Below are 22,276 nucleotides of genomic sequence, written 5' to 3'. Positions count from 1 at the left end.
TATATTTAGTAAGAGCTATTGCTGTTGTAGGTATTACATGCTATATATGCAAGCTTGTTTTGCAGGTATTAACTGTTTGGATCTAGCACCATATAGTGTCAAGCTCATTCAATCAGCTGTATTAGTGGCCCTCACCTGTAGATGTGCTGAAAACTAAACATCTAATTTACTAATGGGTGATATGATCTGAACCTCAGCAATGATTTCAACAATCGTCTGGACGAGTGTCGGTACAAATAATCTAAAGAGAACTCTGAACAAACAGGACAATTTATGCAGGTATAGTTCATTTACAAAACTATCAAATATGCTCACCTCTAATGAGTTGTTGGTTTTGTTTGAGAATGCTTCATTAAGTACAACAAAGCTGCCATTCACTGCATGAGCCAGCTCTTGCTCTATAGCCTTGTGACATTTAGCTGCTTCCCTTATCCTACAGAATGAGAGAAGGAACACCCTTGTAGCTGCAGTGTTATAAATCCCAGTCTAATCCCTAACCTCTATGATAAATGTGTTTGCTAATCCACAACCAAATTTAGATATTCAGCACAGTACTTGGTTCAGGCTTTGACTACTAATCATTACACATTGCTTTACTCTGTTGCCAAGCTAATGCGATATGCAGCAAGTCAGTAGAAAAATGGGATAAGCGGTCTATTTGCAGAGATATTCCATCGAAAATATAGCCATTTTTTATTATGATTTCATTTTTGTGGATAACCTTTTTTGTGCATTAATCTCGTACAACAAATATACCTCTGTAACACCATAATTACATATCTGCTAACAATGCTTATCATATATAATCATCCAAAGGTAAACTGACATAGTATGAAGTATCCAATCTTATTTGTGTATTTAGAAGCTTATTAAGTACCCATTTCCTGAAAGAACCCCACAAGCATATTCCATGGCAAATGTATTGGCACCAGGTACCAGCACAACAGAATCCTTCTCGTGATTTCTCAATGCCCTGAACATCTGGATACAACAGTCATTTTTTTGTGCTTTATCCCATACATCCACTGTGTCATATAGGATCATTTAATCCACTCAAAGCCATGTAAAGTGATATTTTGATTAACACATCAAGGTTATTCATTTTGTGCCAAATTGTGTCAGACTGTCCAAGACTATTAGCTTATAGGACAAAAGTAGAGGTGGTATGTGTTTCTCCTGTGCATAAAAAAGTAGATGTGCTCCAGATGAATCATATTGTTCTTGCAACTTAGCAAACTGTAAGCTTGCTCCCTTTGGTGTTCCATGCAATTAACATAGCGTTGGGAGAATGATATCTTAAAGATGTAACAGACATTGAATAGCATGCCCATGGAATTGGATATCATGGGAAATGGACCTCACCCTATATCTGTAGCATGTGTTTAGTGGTAGTTAACGTATCCAGCACTGCTGGTCATAAATAAAGGATGCCTAACAAGATGTGTTTCGTTTTTTACATCAGCAGTAGGATATCTTTTTTATTATTATTTATTCAGTTTATTATTTTTTTTTCTCCTGATATCTATTATGTTTTAATATACTATATTTTATATCATATAGAATATTGTGGTGGTGTTTACAATATATGAAGCGCCTTAATATATGTATTTTGGTGCTTTTGCACTAACAATAGCCTAATAGCATTAAGATATTGCATTTATTTCTGATCTATACCGTGATTGTGTACATTGATCTTGACTTATTTAATATTATTAATGTATAATAATATTTATGTGTTCAAAAAAATTATATAAATGTATTGCGGCATTGACGTGAACCAGGGGGTCTAGTGGGTCCCTGGCTTCAGGATGGGTAGCCGCATGGTCCTCAGAACAAAGTAATACTCTGCTCTACTCTACAAGCTCACACGAACCACCAGAGTAACAACATGGCCAGAGATCAGGCACAAAACAAACATTTCATTTTATTTTAGGTAAACAAATACACAAAATACCCAAAAGCAAAATTCACTATGGATAAAGAGGCAAGGGACAAATCGGTCTGTTATAGATATCACTATATATAGCCAATAGAACTTCAAAAGTGTATGTCCCTTCAAACCGGCCAATCGACTGAAACCTGGACAGGAGTGACATGAGAAACCAGTCTGGAAAGTTTCCCTTGTCCTGTAGAGGTGACCTGCAGCTTGTCACATAGACACCAGTGCTCAGAGGAACAAGTCGGGGTATGAAGCACATAAGGGACCTAAGGATTGTCATGTAAACACCAGGGTTAATGAGAACAAGTCAGTGTGTGGGGCACATACGGGACCTGAGGATTGTCACATAGAAACTAGGGGCTCATGGGAACAAGTCAGGGAGAGGGCCACAGACAGGCCCGTAACAAACTCAAATTTACTCAAAGAAATATAACTAAAATTATCACATTTTAACAGGACCATGTTATATCAGCATATGACTACATGGCCTCTGCTTACACATGGACTATTTTATATGCTCATACTTAACCACCTCTAAGCAGCATCAGAATATTGTAACTGCAGTTAGACAATTCTGACACTAGGTGACCTAGTCTCATCAGTCACACTGATCAAATGCAATCACATATAATCCATATAGAAAAATAAATGGAAAGATGGATGTTTCAAAAACATGTATGTTAAGGGTGTATTATGAGAACCATGCAATGAACCTAGTGGCGGCAGATACACATACATGTCCATGTATGGTTGACTTATCACTATTCAATTAAAAATACATACAAAAATAAAATATAAGTGCTTCTTTAACTAAGTATGCGAACATGATATTAGGCATTTGGCAGTAAGACAGACCATTTTATTTTCAGATAAAGTAAGACAGTAGCAAGAAATACATCAGTAGAAATAAATATACAATGGTTAACAATGTTGGGCACAAGCAATAGCATTTGAAGAGTTTTGGCTGTCTGCGTTAAGGGATTTATCCTAGCCTGAATACTATACATTTGTGCATTACGGATAGACCAAGAATAAATTGTGAGGTTTGGTAAAACAGGCAACTACTATGGTTCAACAAAAATTCTATTAACACGCAAAAGGTTCGAACAAAAGACCTATTTAAGATTTACAGAAGGAGAAATAATCTCAAATAAGGAGACGTTAAATTCCTAAATGTGTTATGGCACACTGGATGAGATTTGAGTAGGCTGCCCTACCTGTTTATGAGATTCTCCGCAGAATTTGCAAGCTGCTGCAGCTGTGCATATTCTTCTTCGGTTAGGTATTCCATTGACTGTTGTGAGTGAAGTCTTGGACGAGGCATGGCTCTGTAGTTATCCCCTTTCCTCTTGTCCTCCCAAGACTTCAGAGTGCTTTCAAATGCCTAAAGGAAAAAAAATCCAATGGCAATTTCACCACAGTTATATTTAGGCGTTTAGAACAGGTTAGAACTTTGTATTTAGGACAGAATAAGATTATATCAAGGATTGATTAGTGTTTGTGTTTTGACCAGCAGGAAAAATGGTCAGACTCGATGATGGTCCTATATCTGTTGTCAAATTCTATGTCTTTATTTTTTCTTTGTTTGAATTTATAAACACCTAGCATAGATCACAATATAATGGTACAAATGCAAAAAAAAACATGGTAAAATCTCCATTATTTCCCAGTATACACCAAAACAAATACAGCATACCCCCAAACCACTTTTGTTTTTAATCTCCTTATTCGTTCACAGGCATTGGAAGCAATATAACAGTCGATATACAAGGGTCCATAAGCGGATGTACAATAGTCATCTTCTATACAGTGCAAAATGATTCACCCAACCACCCGAGTTTGGTAGCAAAGTGAACAATCAATCTCATTATTCTACATTTTCCTTAAACCAAAATAAACCAGCAATAACTAAATAAACACAATTAAGTGAGTTATGTGTGTTTCCAGGGTGTCCACCTTCGCTTACAATTTTAACTAATTAACAATTATCACCCCCCCCCCTTTTGTGCCACCAGTGAACATGCTTTTGCGGCCCATATGAACAGTCTTAATTCAGGTGCGCTCTTTTATACCTTGAATTTTTATTACTGTGAATATACAATAGATGGAGGCAATCCTGCATGACAAATGACAGCTGTACCTAAAATTCAATCAATATTACAGAAGACAAAACAATAAAAACAACAAAACAAAATAAGAACTAAAACCCCATAACCTTCCAAATCCAATGAGCATAAATTCACAATTATAGATTTGCTGCCTGACCTCAAGGTTATAACCATATGGTTATAATGGATATACCACATATAATTTTATTAATGTACAGAGAAGCAGTCACAGAACAGTTAGCTACGTTATCCCTTCCTCTGTCACATACAAGACTTCTGCATATAAGACAAGACCTCCTGACTACACTATGGAAACGTTTCGCTATCAACCGCTTTTACTATTCACGGTGGGGAAGGGGGAGAGTCCAACACATACTGTATAATGTCCTCCAGAGCCCAGTTTATCAACCACATAAATAATGTTTGGCACCCAAATGATAAATGGGCAAAGGCCGGAGATCTGAATTTCATCACTGTTAATTAGGGATACATTTCTTGGTTATCTTGGCATCATTTGCTCCTCACTCTTTGTTGCCAAACCAATCCCTAATGGACTATGGAGTCATGAGGAACATACCCTGTCCCTTGTAAGCATCTGCGCACGATTCTTGTGCTGGATTTTCAGGACTCCAGGGGGTTGCACCCAAGCTTCTCCATCCACCTGTACAGGAACCCCTTCTTCTCCCAGGATCGTAATCTTTACCTCACGACACTGACAAGCAGGAACAAAAACATGAACAAAACCTAAGAGTAATTAATATACCTGAAAATGAAATGTGCAAATTTAAGGTATATTCAGAAAAATGAAAAGTAGCTGTTTTATTAAATCTCTCAATCTATCTCATTCATTAAACCTCCATCAATTCAACATTACTAAACACACAGTGTCATTTCAAAAACCATTTTAAATTTACATTAAGAATCTTCAGCACTATAATGTCACCTGTGCTATGCGGTGGTGTTGAAGATTGATAACACGAGACATTGCCATCTGGATACTGCCGAAGACTGCGACCACTTCTAGCTTTTTGTCATCAAATGATGGGGCGCCAAAATTCTGTAGTAAGGAAGTCACTATAAATGTCAGTAACCATAAAACCATATCACAAGCATAGATATATATATATACTGAAACGTGTATATAACATAGAACCCTACAGTTTGGAGGGGGGGCAGGCCTAAGGGGGTTATGGGCCTTTTTTGGCTGGTGGGCAACTGGTCACGTGTCACTGGCACTGATTTCATTTAAACAACATCGGTAACTATTAGTAGAGATACGCAAGGTGTTATTTGTCACATCTCTGGCTTCTATCTCTGCCTAGCTGATATTTGCTGGTAACTACAAAATAAATAGGCACTATGACCACATTAGACATTTCTATTCAGTCCTGAAAGCAAACCTTGTGACAACATAAATAAAACATTTAGATAGGCAAATGACACTGTTCGACTCTAAAAACTCTAGTTCCTCCAGCATTGGTGTGACAATATAGGGGCAATCATATATTTTTAGTTCTAATGTGACCCTTGGCAAAGTCTCTGTAATGTTGGGCTGCTGTTATATAAAATTGATTTCTTAACAAATCTTAAGTTAAAGTTCAACTGTATTTAAGCATATTTTAATTATGTATACATTAACATAACCAGCCACTTATGTGTGCCTGGCCATCCCAAAGTGGATAGCCACTATCAATATAGCAACTTGGAAATGATGAATGCATGAATCACCTAACAAATTACCGTAAGAATATTTAAGTAGTGGTGCAGAGAAGGCAAAGCTGTGAAATGGCCCCCAAAGTTGTTTAGGCTCAAAGTAGCTGCCACTTTTACCTGTGGTAAAATGGGCCAGCATTATGGAGAGAATGAAATGTGTTAGATTTAATGGTCAAGGGGCATCAGTAGTGATCGCATACCTACAACATAAATATATCAGAAACCCAGCACCGTTGCATGTTAATATAGAACTTACCATAATTGAGGTAACTGGATTACAAAGTACCTTTTTAAGTATTTTTTTCTTTTGACTTACATATTTCATAGAATTTTAATAATGGATTTTTAGCCTTCTCTAGTAGTTTAAGAATGGTTTTATCTAGATTGTACATTTTGAATGTACTTTGTTATTAAATGTAATTTTCTGCTCTTATGACAAAACAGATTAATTTGTTCTCATATCAATTCTACATTTATACGGTACATCTACAACAAAAATCACTCACATTGTCTTCTTTGGTCCCTCCCCAGAAGTTGATGCCACCAGCATAGCTTGGGATGTTAAGAACTGCAATACCCTGAAGGCTAGGCAAGGAGATGGTCACACCATCACACTAAAAGAAACAACATTTTAATAAACTATATAAAGTATGTTATCTTCTCTAACAAGAACATTCAATTCAGTTTATTTTACTTTATCAAGTCCACAACAAAATACATTTCTTTCTCCAGAGTAATACTGGGGAACTTATTAACCCCTTCAGTATTAAGGGGTTTTAGTAGTGTAAATAATTTATTTGTTGCCATTTTCTCAATATGTAGGTATAATTAAGATTCTCAGTGCAATACGGATAGAGATCCTCTCTATCGTATTGTAGGGATGCCAGAGATGTCATGGTGACATCGCTGAGCTCCCGTTATAGTTTATTTATGTATCTTTCTAATATATATTTCTTTGAAAATATATACTTTTTTTTTTACATTTCTGGAAATGTCTCACTCTGATCTCCCCTGCACTGATCACTGTGATTAGAAAGCATGGTCTCCATGACCCTGTACTGCTGATCGCAATGTGTGAAATCAGTAAGCAAGGGGGTGCAATTAGAGATTACTTTATTATTATTTATTGTTTTATATAGCGCCATCAAATTCCATAGCGCTGTACAATGGTTAGACATGACATACCAAGCAGGGTCCGGACAGTCCGCACAGACACTTACCAGAAGGGAATGTCCAGGCTGTCATTAGACAGCCCGATCTTCCGTGCAGTGACAACGAGATGTCCCTGCCACTTTGAAAAAAGCTGGATGTACCAGTTTATAAAAAATTAAACATCAACAGCTGCCCTCCTCTTCTGCAGTCCAACATTTGTTGCCACTGATTTGCAGCTTGAAATCGATGGAAACACTTGCCATGAATGTGCACATGAATGTAAACAGACCCTCACCTGCAGCATTCCATGTGCCAAACGCTGGAGCTGATTAGAGGTGACTATATCCCATGTAGGGAGATTTGGCCCAATACATCTCCTGGATTGCAAATATCTGGAGGCTGGGACAAATGCTTATGAGAGGGAAACACTTTGCTGAGGAACTTCTTACCTTTAATGGCATATTAGCCTGTTTAGCAGGCTATAATATCATTGTTTTGGCATGGTCCAGACCAGGATTTTGTCCCTTGCCATTAGCATTAAAATAAACAATTGATGTTTCTAACTGAAACACTCCTCGTTTACACAAAAGAAAGACAAGGACAACTTATGGTTGTCTGTGAATACAACCCCAATAATTACCTCTAGCTTGACTCTTTGCTCCAGGTTCTTGTAGGTTTTCTGGAGAAGTTCCTTGGTTCCCAGCACACCATACCACATCATGTTTCGTGTCCGACTGCTGCAAAATGTAAGGAGTTGGAAGGAGTTAATCGACTTTAGGGTCTGGGTATCAGAAATACCTTGTTTCATAGACTACAGCGGAAGGAAATAGATAAACAAGAATAATATATTGTTCTCAATCAATGTATCTGCAATAATAATCCTGAATCTATAAGGATGTAGACAAGCATCTACTTAGTAAGATGAACAAATGGAGAGATATTGCAATGCTTTCTGTGTGTCTGTAAAAAATATAGGCAAGGCACTTTTACATGGATAGTACAATTACCATATGTAGATAATACACAATAGCAGAATAGTTAAATTAACCTAAATGCAGGGTATGATTTATAGAGTTGCAACAGGTGCAAAAACAGGTAAAAATGTAGAAAACTGTATGAACAAGTTTGCAACAAAATACAAAACAGAATATAACAGTTAAGCCAAAAAGAAGATACACGAAAAAATTGAATGAATCAGTATCTGTGAATGATTAGTATTTGTGAATGAATGAGTATATGAATGTTTGTGAATGAGTAAATGAATGAGTATGTGTGTGATAGAATAGATGTGTAAGTGTGTGTGTGGGGGGCATAGGGAGCCTGTAATCACACTCCTATCATGCTCAGGTTTTAGCATGTACTGGCTCCCTGGGCATGATAGGAGTTTGATTGATGTTAGCAATTATATATATATATATATATATATATATATATATATATATATATATATCATATGTGTGTTATTTACTTTAAATAAAAGTGTGGTTTATGCATTTTTTTAATGTGTGGGGGGGCATTTTCGGCCAAGTGAATCCTGAATTTTCAGTTTCTGTCCAGAATTTTCATTTTGGTGCATCCAAGGCAGATTCATGTGATCTTTCTAAATCTTCTCTCATAACCCCAATTGTTCCTTAGCACACAGAGTCAGAAGTACTATAAAAATTGTGAATCATAGCATAAGCAGTTGCAGCAAAGATATTTTACCATTTAAGAAGAAAAAATATTCATACCTTCTAACTAAGAAATCTACATAGTAACAGCGTAACATAGTAATAGTAAGTTAGGTTGAAAAAACCCTTCTACCTATCCTCCATTCATTTGATCCAAAAGAAGACAAAAAAACCTAATTAGGATATTTTTCGAATGTTGTCAAAAATTCCTTCCTGACTCCAAAATGCAATCAGATTTCTCATTGGATCAAAAAGCTTTAAAGCATTATTATTTATTATATTATTTATATCCCTGTATGTCATGCTTTTCTAAAAAATATACCCATACCCTTTTTGAAGGCATCTATTGTATTTGATAGCACCAATTCCATACACTTATTGTCCTTACTGTAAAGAATCCCTTCCTTTGTTGTCTGTAAATATCTTTGCTGTGTCATGTTATTAGCCAAAAAAAACAGTCTTGGGGTATTCAAAAAATCTCCCTAAGAGACTGAATATATTAAGAGGGTCATTAAATGTAACAGACAGTGTTAGTGCTTGTTTAATACTAAAAATGATTTCTCATTGTTTAACTTATCTGCCTTGCTTTAAACCTAAATATATATAAATATTATACAGAGAGCAGTAAAAAAATATATAAGACTTTATAGTGTACATTTCAAAAACAAAAATTGACGCTACATGGAGTAATACACAATTTGCAAAGTAATAACTATTTAGTATCTTGACAGGTACCTGCATTTTTTAGGATGTTCATCCCTCTTGTTGTTAAACTCTAGTGATATTTTGGCATCCAGGCCAATCCCGAAGTAATTATTCATAGTGCATTTCTCTAAGAATTGTCTGTCATGGTAGAGATAGAAAGAATACTGTAGATTAACTGTAGATTCTAATATACATAGTATTTTTTTTTTAAAGTGAGTCAAAATCCTGCTTTTTCATAGGTTATGATTAAATTAGGACATTTAAAGGTTTAAGATCAAAAACACAAGAGTAAGAAAATACAAAATCGATCAACTTGTTGAACACAATACGTACACTGAATCGGGGTCCTCAGTAAAGTGAAAAAGACTGAATGAGAAGGGGCGATCCAGAATTATAGACGATGTCGTAGATGAGACAGTTGGACGTCTGGAGGCTAAAAATATCCCATGTAATTAACATATGAAATTTATTAGTGTCTGGGAACAATAGCACCCACAGTAGTAATGTGACATAAAAATAACTTCAAAGGATTAAATGTAGGCATGGAGGAGTAAAATAACACAAGCATTAGTGTATTGCTTTAATGGCTTGTGTTGAAAGCCCAAATGGGCATACTGACAACAATATGAGCAATTCATAGAGGTAAAACCAAGTTACTTAACAATAGTTACACATTTTAAATTATGTCATGTATCAGTGTGCCATGACCATTTTATTTATACAGCACCAGCACATCCAGCAGTGCTGTAGTATGAAGTAAATGAATAAATAAATAAATAAATAAATAAACCAATTTCCGAAGCAAATGTGAATGCTACTGTAGGTTCATTTTAACTCACCGAGCCTGTCAGTTTCCTTGTTGAAGTCCTCTGAGCTTTCTTTCTGGAGAGGAGATGTAGCAGGATTACTGAAGGCCTGAGTGTGTTTGTTCTGTTCATCCACCGCTATAGAAGGAGAAGAGACATTGCTACAGTCAGACAGTGGTGCCTCTAACAGTGAGTATGTCTTGGTTGCAAGATATATGAATTAATTTGTAGAGACATGGTATGATTAAAGAAATGTCATTTTTGGCATGTCCAAACAAACAGTCCTGGTAGACATTTCTCACCCTTCTCTGCTTGCTCAATAATCTGCTTAAGTGCTTTCTTTAGACTATTTGCCCTCAAAATGAGCTGCTCTTTAGACTTGAACATTTTGGTCACATTATTCAGGTGGTCCCCTTTTTCATTCACGTCTTTACTGTTTTCCTTCAGTGCTGAGTCAGGATGTAGGTTGTGTGAGGAAGGGGGCAATAATGCCAGGGACTCTTCATTTAGAGCCCGAACTAGAGAATCTAGCTTTTCATTGAGCATGGAGCACTGGAAAAAAGAACAATAAAATAATAGTACAGAAATTTGTTTTTTTACTATACTTCTAAAGATAACGTTACTGTACTAGACATTGATGATGTCATTTCTTTTGTGCGAAAGACATGGAGAATCAGATCAAAGCCAATTAAGCTCAGAATTGGGGAACACAGGAATTAACTATCCATTTGGATAAAAGAAAAAAACACCACATTCTAAAACCATTTCCATGAACCCCTGCAGTTAGATTAGCAGTGTACAGTAGAGGTACACTGGAACAGACTGACATGTGTAACCACATTGGTTTGCCTCTGCAAACACAACTATGCTTCATTTAGTGAATGAACCCCAAAATATGACACAACATCTCAGTCAATAACTACTAATACACTAAAATATTGTCACTGCACTTTGCTTTCCTTGCTGGGACCTACTTCATACTGCACATAAAAGTAAGCAGTGAACCAGGGAATCTGACTGCCCATTAGGATGATCTTCTCCCAGAAGGGCTGCTGCCCCCCAGACTTTCCACCCAATGCCTAGTAGGCCTAGGTCGGAATACACCTTTGGAAAATATTCCAGTTGTGATTTTCAAATCTCCAGTTTGATTGTGATTGGCTGTTCCACCCTTTATTTTGGCTAATTTTGTTCATTCATCAAAAAAACACGGAGTAACAATTCATCACTTAACACGTAGTAACATTTTTTATATATTACACCATAATTTATGTACAGCTATGATTCTACAACCTCTTTAGTATCAAATTGTAAAAGTGTACATTTTAAAAATACTTTAGAGTAAGGTTCTTCAATTGTAAACTCAAATGTGATGCCTAAAATTTGCAGTGCGTTTTCAATTCTATATAAAGCACTTTACCTTTCTTGCCATATTTTCTGCTTCTTCACGGTTTTCTGTTGCCCTCTCATATGCTTTTCCTACTTCAGTAACAAACTCATTAACAGAAAGACACAGGAACCTGAAAAAGATTCAAATAATGTTGGTCGTTTAATTGCTTTTAGTTCAATAATGTATCATTAGAAATGATAAATGGAACTTACTTAGCAGAGGAAATTACGTCGCAGTGCTTATCAGACTCCAGGATCTTTGCCAAGTGGAAAGCAACAGAATCAGCATACTGGGATATCTGCACCTGCCAGAAACAGAGGCAGGCAACTCATGCTATAGAAAAGGTAAGAAAAATCCTGATCTCTGAAATGATTACCGTGTCCAAAAATCTTTACAAGCCATTATAGCATAATACAGCACTTATTACAATTTTAGGACATTTCTAATGTTAACATAACCCCAATAAATTTGGCAGTTTCCTAGTGAAGAGTATATATTCTCTGTGAAATCTGAAATAACATTGTGCACAATGGACAGTTTTTCAGTCCTATACATGCCATGCTGATCTCCATCAAAGGAAGGGAACTAAATGAGGTATTACAACTCTGCACCACTACATAACTTGCAGAGCACATCTATTTTACATTATTACAGTGTCACCTTTAAATAAACTAGAATAATTTAAAGTGGCAAACCCTCGAAAGAATAGAAACAACTAAGTAAAATAATTAACAAACACTAGCAATATTAAGCAACACAATAATTATTTATACTGCCAGGCATCTTTAACATCATAAAACCCACATCTATTTTTTTTTCTAGATTTAGGATACAGCATTAGAAGGGGTCCAATTTTACTGTCATTCTTAATATTAACAGTGTAATAATCATGGTATTTGGGAGGTCTTGGTTAAAAGTAGCTGCTCCCTTCAATTTTTTATGCAACAATAAAAGCCATTCATATTCAGCAAAGGTCTTCTCACCTGAAACTTAGATTCTCCATTCTCCTCGTCTCTGACTGAAGGCTGTGAGTGTTTGGGAGACTCATACGTTAAAATACTCCACCTAAGGCATTACAACATAAGTATTTATTTTCATTTGCTGAGTTGGTAACATCCTTGCACAAATTTCTGATTTGATGTCAATGCGTCCTACTACTTTAATACAAATTGCTTTTACATGCAACACGTAAAATTATGGCAAATTTAATTGTTGTTGAACAGCAGTGCTGCCTAGGATAGGCAAATATTTAATTAGATCCACAACTCTGTAAGTTTTGGAAAAAAATGCTTATGACCGTTGTCACACCAACTTGTGTAGTGCATACATGGACTTGCTACCTGGTAGAGATGGTATGGCCAATTTCAGTATTAGAGGGGTTAATTTGATTGTACAGGCATGTGGTGCCAAAAGGTCTTGTGAGATAAATTTGTCCTTTTGAAGCTCGGACTCCAACCGGGGCCTTCTACGGGGTGTTAGGTCCTGCAGTGGAGCTGCCGTTTTGTCTAGGTTCAAATGTAGACGACCATATGCCTGTATCCCCTCATAGATACTGGATTCTTTGATATGCTAAGTGACCACTAGCAGTCAGGAAAACCATTTCATATCCAGGTCATATCAAACACATATCAATAATAACTTATATATTCATTATCATACCTCCTTGTGTGCATACCTAGAACGGGGAAAGCACACCCTACAAAAAGAGTACAAACATGGCAGCGCCACTTAACCAGTTTGGAAGGAATTGTGAAGTCTGTGATGTTCAGTCATAAGTAGCTAGTGTGACATATCTATGGACTTCACAATTTACAATAAATTCATAAATGCATGAATTATTGCTGTGGCGAGCACAGGAGGGACAATACAATTAAAATTAGTTATTTTGACGGATATGTTTCCACCACACAAGGGGGAGGTCACTTATGGTACCCCTTCCCTCCGCTTAGACCACCTCTGGGCCGGCTTGGAAACTCGAGATGAACTGGGGAAGAGTATAAAGTTTATGAGAGAAGATGGGTCATTGTGCTTACTAGGGGCCAAGATCTAATTTTGAGTAAGTCGCCATCTTTCCTTGCCGGAGCCCTACGGACAGAAAAACTGTTACTTGACCATTCAGTGAGTAGTTAGGTTTTCTGTAATTTTCTCCTTTTTATTTTTATCTGTTTGGTGTAAATAATCTGTTTTACCATCTTTTTGTGTATGCACTGTGATTTTTTTATTCATAATAAATATTCCTTTATTAAGTTCTGCCTTTGTCTGGTAAAGACTCACGTTACCTGAAGAGACCGTTTTATTGATAATTTTAAATCACATAATTATTGTGTTAAAATATACTGTGTGGGTTTTTATAGTCTGATTCATTTGGGGTACCAAGACACCCCATTTCTAAATTGTCTTGGTGGTGGCAGCGTTATTTTGATATTTGTTATATCATTATAGTTAAGTGCGGGTGGTAGTAAGGGTGGATATTTGTATTTTTATCGCTATTTTCGGTCTAGTGCAGACAGATAGTGAATTTTAACCCTTTTACCACCAGAACCAAGTCACGCGCACGCTTGGAGTAGAGTGCGTTCGTGACAAATTGGTGGCATAGCGGTGGGATAGTTAAAGATTTTTTCCATCTTTTTCGGTACCAGATTTCAGTGTTGCTGGATTAGCTAATCCAGACACTAAAAAGAAATTGTTTCTCAATTTCCAAAGGCTGAACTCAGTGCATACTTAGTATATTTACACCTCAACAGTCCCCCCCCCCATCTTTGTTTTCTTTTCTTTTGCTATCATTTGTTTGGGCCGGTGTGATAAATGGAATACCAAACACAGTCCAAGAGTGCTCTGGAGCAACGTTGCCGTGAACAATGTATTCCCATCCGGGGAAAATCAAAGGATGAACTTATTCAAGCGCTTGTGGACTATGATATGCAACAAGCAGTGCAAAGTGATGCCGCAAACGCTTCTGAGGGAGGCATGGTCATACGGGAGATACCTGCAGCTGATGTCGGTTATGTGCCAAGATCTGGAGATCCCTTGGACTCTTATCTACAAACTGTTTTCAAATACGTGGACCCAGCAGATGCAAACCTCAGACTGCAGCTTATCCTTAAATATCAGGAAGCTGCAGAGCGCCAGGCTGAGAGAGAGACTGCAGAGCGCCTGGCTGAGAGAGAGACTGCAGAGCGCCTGGCCGAGAGAGAGAGGGAAGCTGCAGAGCGCCAGGCTGAGAGAGAGACTGCAGAGCGCCTGGCCGAGAGAGAGAGGGAAGCTGCAGAGCGCCAGGCGGCAAGAGAGCATGAACTAAAACTGGCAGAGTTGGAGAGGTTAAGTGCCTCACCTATCAGTGTGGTTTCAAGAGACTATTATGCACCCAAACCACGTGCAGAGAATTTTCCCACGTTGGACAAAGATGGGGATCTGGATGTCTTTCTGCGCAGTTTTGAAAAGGTTTGCAGGCAGTACCAATTACCAAAGGACCAGTGGGCAAAGTACCTCACCCCTGGTCTCAGAGGTCCTGCGCTGGAAGCATTTGCAGAGCTACCAGCAGAATCTGACCAGGACTATGAGGCAATTAAGGCTGCACTGCAGAGACGGTACAACCTTACCCCTGAGGTGTACCGAAAGAGATTCCGGACTTTGCAGAAGCATTCCATCGAGAGCTACACTGCAGTTGTGGGACACCTGACGACGGCGTTCCGGCAGTGGATTAGAGGGCTGGAGATTACAACCTTAGAAAGCTTGGAAGATCTGATCATCAAGGAACAGTTTTTGCAGCTGTGCCCAGCCAATGTACAAGAATGGCTGCTGGACCGGGAGCCCAAAACAGCATGGAAAGCGGGGGAGCTGGCGGATTTCTACACTGCTAACCGAGCACAATCGGACCGGAGCAGAGGTTTTTCTATGGGAGCTAGTGCCATTTCTACGTATCGGGATAGCCGCAGGTGTTTTATTTGTAATAAAGTGGGGCACATTAGCGCAACTTGCCCGGAAAAAAGAAATCCTACGCCATCCACAGGAGCGGGTCACCCCTCAGAATCGCCATCTTCGGTGTTGTTCGTCTCCAGCGCTGAGAACACCCCCAATGTGAATATGCAACCTGTCACTGTGGGAAACAAGGTAACTGTGGGGCTCAGAGACACGGGGGCAGAAGTGACTCTTGTGCGTCCAGAGCTAGTGAGCTCTGAGGACTTTATTCCTGGCAAGACCTTAACAGTGCGGGGAATTGGGGGACTACGTCATGCAGTGCCAATGGCACGAGTATTTTTGGATTGGGGAGCAGGGAAGGGTGTAAGAGATGTGGGGGTATCAGATAACATTCCTACTAATGTGTTACTGGGTACTGATTTGGGTAGGCTGTTGTCAAAATATATGCCGGAGGATGATACTTTTGATTTATCCAGGTCTTCTAGGGGCCCTACCATAGAAAGGGCAGTGTATAAAAATGTACCAGGGCAGCCTCATGGGGAGAGTGGGCAGAAAGGTTGTGCATGTCTGCCTGTGCTAGAACCCAGAATGTCTGAGGTACCGTGTGGAAGTGTGGAGGTTCTGCATCACTGGGAGGGAGGGCAGAGCGAATCTGTGCCAGAACCAGGGATGTATGAGGTGGCGTGTAAGAGTGTGGAGGTTTTGCATCACTGGGAGGGAGGGCAGAGCGAATCTGTGCCAGAACCAGGGGTGCCTGAGGTGCCATGTAAGAATGTGGAGGTCTTGCATCACTGGGAGGGAGGGCAGAGCAAATCTGTGCCAGAACCAGGGGTGTCTGAGGTGCCAAGTGAGAATGTGGAGGTTTCGCATCACTGGGAGGGAGGGCAGATTGAATCTGTGCCAGAACCAGGAATGTCTGAGGTGTCTTGCGAAAGTGTGAGAGGAACACCCGACTGTGAAGAAGGGCAAAGAACGAGTGAATGTCCGTCTGTGCCAGATCCCAGACTGTTTGAGGTGCTGTTTGAGAATTTGAAGGTTTTGCCTCACTGGGAGGGAGGGCAGAGTGACTCTGTGCCAGAACCAGGGATGTTTGAGGTGCTGTGCGAAAATGTGAGGGGGCCACCCTGTGAAGAAGGGCAGAGGGTGAGTGAATGTTCCTCTGTGTCAGGATTAGCTGGTTCCCAGGGTCCTGTATGTATGCATCCTTGGAGTGGAACAGGTGGAGTGACAGATGTTTCAATCATAGCTGTGGTAACCTGGCAGCAGAATAGGGGACAAAGAGAGGGCTTTGGTGCACCCGTGCCCGTATTCTGTGGGACTACGAAGTCAGGACACAAGGGAGAGGGTGAAACTGGTGGCCATTCTGTTATCCCTTACGAAGGGCCTACATGGTTTGGGAAGCCAGGGCGAGACACCCTAGCTACCCATCAAGTAGATTTGTTGGGGCTTGTAGCTATACCGAGCCGCATGGAGAACCAATCTGTTACTAAGGGGATGGACTATGCCCCTGGGTACCCTGAGACCATGGCCTTATCCTGTAACAGAGCAGACAACGTAGCCGATGCTTTGAAAAGTACCTTCTGTAGGGTGGGTTTTCCCAAAGAAATACTTTATCTTAGCCGGAAACTGTTACCCAGGGAAAAGTAGGTAGGCGCAGAGATAAGCTTGTGGCTTAATCTCTGGGCCACCATCTTATTTGGGGGAGGTGTCACACCAACTTGTGTAGTGCATACATGGACTTGCTACCTGGTAGAGATGGTATGGCCAATTTCAGTATTAGAGGGGTTAATTTGATTGTACAGGCATGTGGTGCCAAAAGGTCTTGTGAGATAAATTTGTCCTTTTGAAGCTCGGACTCCAACCGGGGCCTTCTACGGGGTGTTAGGTCCTGCAGTGGAGCTGCCGTTTTGTCTAGGTTCAAATGTAGACGACCATATGCCTGTATCCCCTCATAGATACTGGATTCTTTGATATGCTAAGTGACCACTAGCAGTCAGGAAAACCATTTCATATCCAGGTCATATCAAACACATATCAATAATAACTTATATATTCATTATCATACCTCCTTGTGTGCATACCTAGAACGGGGAAAGCACACCCTACAAAAAGAGTACAAACATGGCAGCGCCACTTAACCAGTTTGGAAGGAATTGTGAAGTCTGTGATGTTCAGTCATAAGTAGCTAGTGTGACATATCTATGGACTTCACAATTTACAATAAATTCATAAATGCATGAATTATTGCTGTGGCGAGCACAGGAGGGACAATACAATTAAAATTAGTTATTTTGACGGATATGTTTCCACCACACAAGGGGGAGGTCACTTATGGTACCCCTTCCCTCCGCTTAGACCACCTCTGGGCCGGCTTGGAAACTCGAGATGAACTGGGGAAGAGTATAAAGTTTATGAGAGAAGATGGGTCATTGTGCTTACTAGGGGCCAAGATCTAATTTTGAGTAAGTCGCCATCTTTCCTTGCCGGAGCCCTACGGACAGAAAAACTGTTACTTGACCATTCAGTGAGTAGTTAGGTTTTCTGTAATTTTCTCCTTTTTATTTTTATCTGTTTGGTGTAAATAATCTGTTTTACCATCTTTTTGTGTATGCACTGTGATTTTTTTATTCATAATAAATATTCCTTTATTAAGTTCTGCCTTTGTCTGGTAAAGACTCACGTTACCTGAAGAGACCGTTTTATTGATAATTTTAAATCACATAATTATTGTGTTAAAATATACTGTGTGGGTTTTTATAGTCTGATTCATTTGGGGTACCAAGACACCCCATTTCTAAATTGTCTTGGTGGTGGCAGCGTTATTTTGATATTTGTTATATCATTATAGTTAAGTGCGGGTGGTAGTAAGGGTGGATATTTGTATTTTTATCGCTATTTTCGGTCTAGTGCAGACAGATAGTGAATTTTAACCCTTTTACCACCAGAACCAAGTCACGCGCACGCTTGGAGTAGAGTGCGTTCGTGACAACCGTATCCATCATATATCCCCAGCACATCTAGTTCTAGACATTGATGTTCAAATGGCTCTAACCCTCTAAAAAATGAAAGACTAACTCACAACACGACCAATATAGAAGAAACAATTGTTTATTCATTTGGCCAGCCCAAAACCTTAGAAATATGCTTTTTTTATTATTAATCATTACTGATTAAACAAAATGTAATAACTCGTATGTCTTTCAAATTGCATCTTTTTATATGTTTATTCACTGTAGCTGTATCTGATTAAATACATTACTCACATAAGTGAATAATATATCTAGAATTAGAACTACATGAAGTGACTGTGCTTTTTTTTAACATGCACACAATTCCAACTCTAATAGGTACATGAGCTAAGATGATACTGAAGGAAGAACGTGGGTAGGTTGGTCTAATTTTGTTTTTCACTAAGAGCTCTGCAACACTTCTTGAAATAACTAAGTGTTATAATTAGCTCTTTTTTCCTTCTCCTAGGAAAGTGTAGGCTTCATGTCTGTAGAAACTTATTACAATGACTACACTTTTTGGTTATCCATATATTTCTTCTGGCATTACATACATTACAAAAAACACATACCTTCAGAAAGTAATTATCAATACACTTTTATATATGAATATATCGAAATGTTAAGTGGATTATGAGAAAGCCCCCATTCTTCCTCATACCTGTCCAGCATTTTTGTGGTGGCACGTTCCAGCTTCTCAAGTATTTGGAGCAGTTGAGCATCATCATCACAGAGGCTTCCCCAACCAAGAACCCGCGCCAGATCATTTCCAGTGCCCAGTGGCAGAACCCCAAGTTGGCACTGCGATTGAGGAGATTAAGAAAAGTGCTTACAGAACTGAAAAAACACCAACAGATACAGTGAAAACTGGTTACTCTGGTTACCTGTTTGTGAAGGCCCAACATGTCAATTTCTGACAAGACCCACCCAACACTGCCATCTCCACCACAAACAAGTATACGGAAGTTAGAGAATTTCTGGAACAGGCGCAACCTAAAGTAAGTAAAACAATTGTAGTGTAATTGTAGTATATTTTCCAAATACACAAATAAGCTTCTGTTAATGAATGTGGTTCATACACAGAATACGTTTCTCACTTTGTCAGACACTATGAAAACCAGAGCAGAATTCATATTAATAATGGGCTAGTAAAACAAAAGCTAAAAAAAAAATATTTCTTTACCTTTCCATGTCCAGTAGCCAGCAACTAACCTACAGACATTTAAAAGTGTGTACCCTTTAACTCACCCAAGCTGTGGTCCTCCATTCATCAGGTCAAAAACTTGAGCTGGGTTCAGGAACTGCTTAAATTTGCGGAGGAACTTTACACCTTGGTTATCTCCGCTTTTGGAATTAACAAAGACAAGGAGTGGACTAGCACAAGAGGCAGGAGATGTAGCCTTCCAAAATCCTGTGAAATCATTTATAATACCTTAGTAAGTATCAAGTTGAGAAAATAGTACAAATGATCCACAGAATAAACCACTAGTTTTTGAGGACCCTGCTTTCTTCCTTTAACTGTGTCACATAACAGACATTAAGGAAATAATACTCTCTCATTTATAGGACAAGAACAAACAATGTTCTACTGACAAAATGTTAAGGATGAACTTACACTGAAATTACATTTCCTACACACACGCACACACAATATCTCAATGTTGTAGTTATCCATACCTCCATATTATTTCTCTTTATATCTGTATATCACAGTGAATATTCAACTTTAAGATTGTTTTCTTCCCCACACCATGCATTCTCAGATACAGAATCCCTGTCCTGCATATAGTTAGATCAATATGTATTCAAAGCTAAATATGAAAGCACTCACCATCAGAGTCAATACTATTTAGGGCAATAGGTGGTATGATAGAGACTCTGCAAGCTCCAAGAGGGCATATTTTGCCAAGCTGTTCCTTACAGGAGCTGTGTACCTAGGAAGAAAACAGCAAATGCTCAAAAACATCATATTAATGACAATGGAAAGAGATGTGAGACCCAAGTATACTACCCTCACAATATGATGATGCAATTTAAATATAGCTTTATAATATGATGTCTGTCCTGATACAAGCAAAATGAAATGGTATTATTTGTAGCACTTGTGGATGTTCATTGAATGAAACTACCACTCCAGGACCAGTTTTAGTACCAGACAGCTGCAGGGGGCACCTGAATCAAGAGGGTGCCGATTAGATCCTAAAATGCAAGCTTAACGTGATACTCGCTTTCTCAAATACCTCCATTTCCAGTGCTGCAGGTTGACGTAACAGCACAACTCATGCTATACAGAACGCTGACCGCAGCCAAGAAGTGTGCTAAGGCAGTTGCTACGAGAGAATGGCACCAGGCACCCGGTAACTCACGTTACATTAGCCCCCGGTAGTAGTGCGGCAACTTGCAATGAACAAGCTGAAGTGAACAAAGGGCTGGCCCCAAGGTTACATGTGCAAGCTACAGTGATGACGGGAGAACGTGTATGGTGTTGGAGTGTGTGTTAGTGTATAGCATTAGACTGAGTGTGTGTTACTGCATGGCAGTAGTGTGAGTGGGTGCTACTGTATGGCAGTAGTGTCCATGGTGTTAATAAAGTGTGTGTTATTTTATGGAGAGGGTTATTGGTGCAAGGAGGAAGTGAGTTAGTGTTTGCATGTATGTATACGTTTATGACCTACTCTTGCTTTCTGCAGTGTTCAACTGATGCAGATGAAGTCTTCCCTGGCACCCTGAAGCTTTTTGGCCCCAGTCCCTTTTCCTCCCCCGTGCTCCTCTTTTCTAGGAGCTTAGAATTTTTGCTGCGTATGGGTGTATCTCAGTGTTCTACAGCCCTAGAAGTGACAATAATGTTTATATAAAACAGGTGTAGCAGAAGCCCATTGCCTAAACAGGGCTCCATGTGTCTTGGGGTGGGGGTGCCTCAGAGTATTCTTGCCTGGGGAGCAATTTGGTCTAGGACTGGCTCTGGACAATTGTTTTGTGAAAAATGACAGTTATTTATCAATCCTCCAGTCTTTAATACTTCTTACATAGTGTCAGGGTCCTACCTCACTCCCCCGGCGACAGCACAGGTCTCCACCCGATGGCGGAGTCGCGGGACGCCCGGGACTTCGTCCGTGTACCACGCGGCTCCGTTGTACACGACCGCGAGCCACGCGGTCGCGGCCTACGATAGGCCGCATCCCCGGACTCCAGTGCGGCGAATGCCGCACGGGAGAAACGCCACACGTGGAGTGATGGCGGGGAGGCGTGGCCAGCGCCTCCAATAATGAATAACTCCTGGTCAGGGGCGGGACGAGTAGTGACTGACAGTCACTACTCCATTGTACATACTGAAGAGGGCAGGGGTCTCTGTTATTGGTGGGGAGGAGCTGATTTCTAGAGGGCTATTTAAACCCACAGCTTCTAGGCCTCATTACTTGATTGTTCAAGTCTCTACCTACCTGTTTGCTGTTACCCGTGTTGAACTTGTTTGCTGATACCTCTTTATTGGATTTACTGGACTTTTGACCTCGGCTTGTTTATGGACTTTGATACACCTCTCCTACCCTTGATCTCGACTTGTTTAATGGACTTTGCTATACTTCACCTACCCTTGACCTCAGGATTGCTACACGGTACAGTTTATGCCTTTTTCTATTCCGTGGAATAAACTTGCTGCTATTCCTGATATTGCCTGTTTGCCCCTATTGCATATCTGGTGTCTCACTGCGCTACGCTCCAAACCCTGCCAACCCTACACATAGTTTGCTTTTAGAACGAATGTTACCGGGTTGTGAACGGACCAGGTAATTTCATCAATGAAAATTTTCTGGACATTGTGCCTAAGTTCCCCTTCTCCTAAAATTAAATCTATTCGGGAATATGATCTAG

General features: G+C 39.5%; 1 protein-coding gene across 5 annotated transcripts in view; it reads right to left on the bottom strand.

The window, feature by feature from the left end:
• The window catches only part of LOC128504008 (diacylglycerol kinase delta-like), a 73,230-nt gene that overhangs the window by 10,520 nt on the left and 40,434 nt on the right, over positions 1-22,276 (bottom strand). For 4 of the 5 annotated variants that reach the window (XM_053474218.1, XM_053474217.1, XM_053474220.1 and 1 more), the window contains 17 exons: positions 20,238-20,340; positions 19,655-19,817; positions 19,291-19,399; positions 19,068-19,207; positions 12,464-12,545; positions 11,693-11,784; positions 11,511-11,610; positions 10,396-10,645; positions 10,127-10,231; positions 9,621-9,720; positions 9,318-9,425; positions 7,553-7,649; positions 6,267-6,374; positions 4,991-5,104; positions 4,625-4,759; positions 3,157-3,323; positions 316-433 (listed from right to left, as the gene is read on the bottom strand). In XM_053474218.1, the coding sequence (XP_053330193.1) occupies positions 316-433; positions 3,157-3,323; positions 4,625-4,759; positions 4,991-5,104; positions 6,267-6,374; positions 7,553-7,649; positions 9,318-9,425; positions 9,621-9,720; positions 10,127-10,231; positions 10,396-10,645; positions 11,511-11,610; positions 11,693-11,784; positions 12,464-12,545; positions 19,068-19,207; positions 19,291-19,399; positions 19,655-19,817; positions 20,238-20,340 (2,091 nt within the window). The remainder of the gene's footprint in view (positions 1-315; positions 434-3,156; positions 3,324-4,624; positions 4,760-4,990; positions 5,105-6,266; positions 6,375-7,552; positions 7,650-9,317; positions 9,426-9,620; positions 9,721-10,126; positions 10,232-10,395; positions 10,646-11,510; positions 11,611-11,692; positions 11,785-12,463; positions 12,546-19,067; positions 19,208-19,290; positions 19,400-19,654; positions 19,818-20,237; positions 20,341-22,276) is intronic. The other variant, XM_053474219.1, reaches the window with a different exon arrangement.

This window comes from Spea bombifrons, chromosome 8, assembly GCF_027358695.1.
Source record: "Spea bombifrons isolate aSpeBom1 chromosome 8, aSpeBom1.2.pri, whole genome shotgun sequence".
NCBI classification, from domain to species: domain Eukaryota; kingdom Metazoa; phylum Chordata; class Amphibia; order Anura; family Pelobatidae; genus Spea; species Spea bombifrons.
Note: the sequence above shows the minus strand (reverse complement) of the source record. Positions and strands in the feature narration are given on the sequence as shown.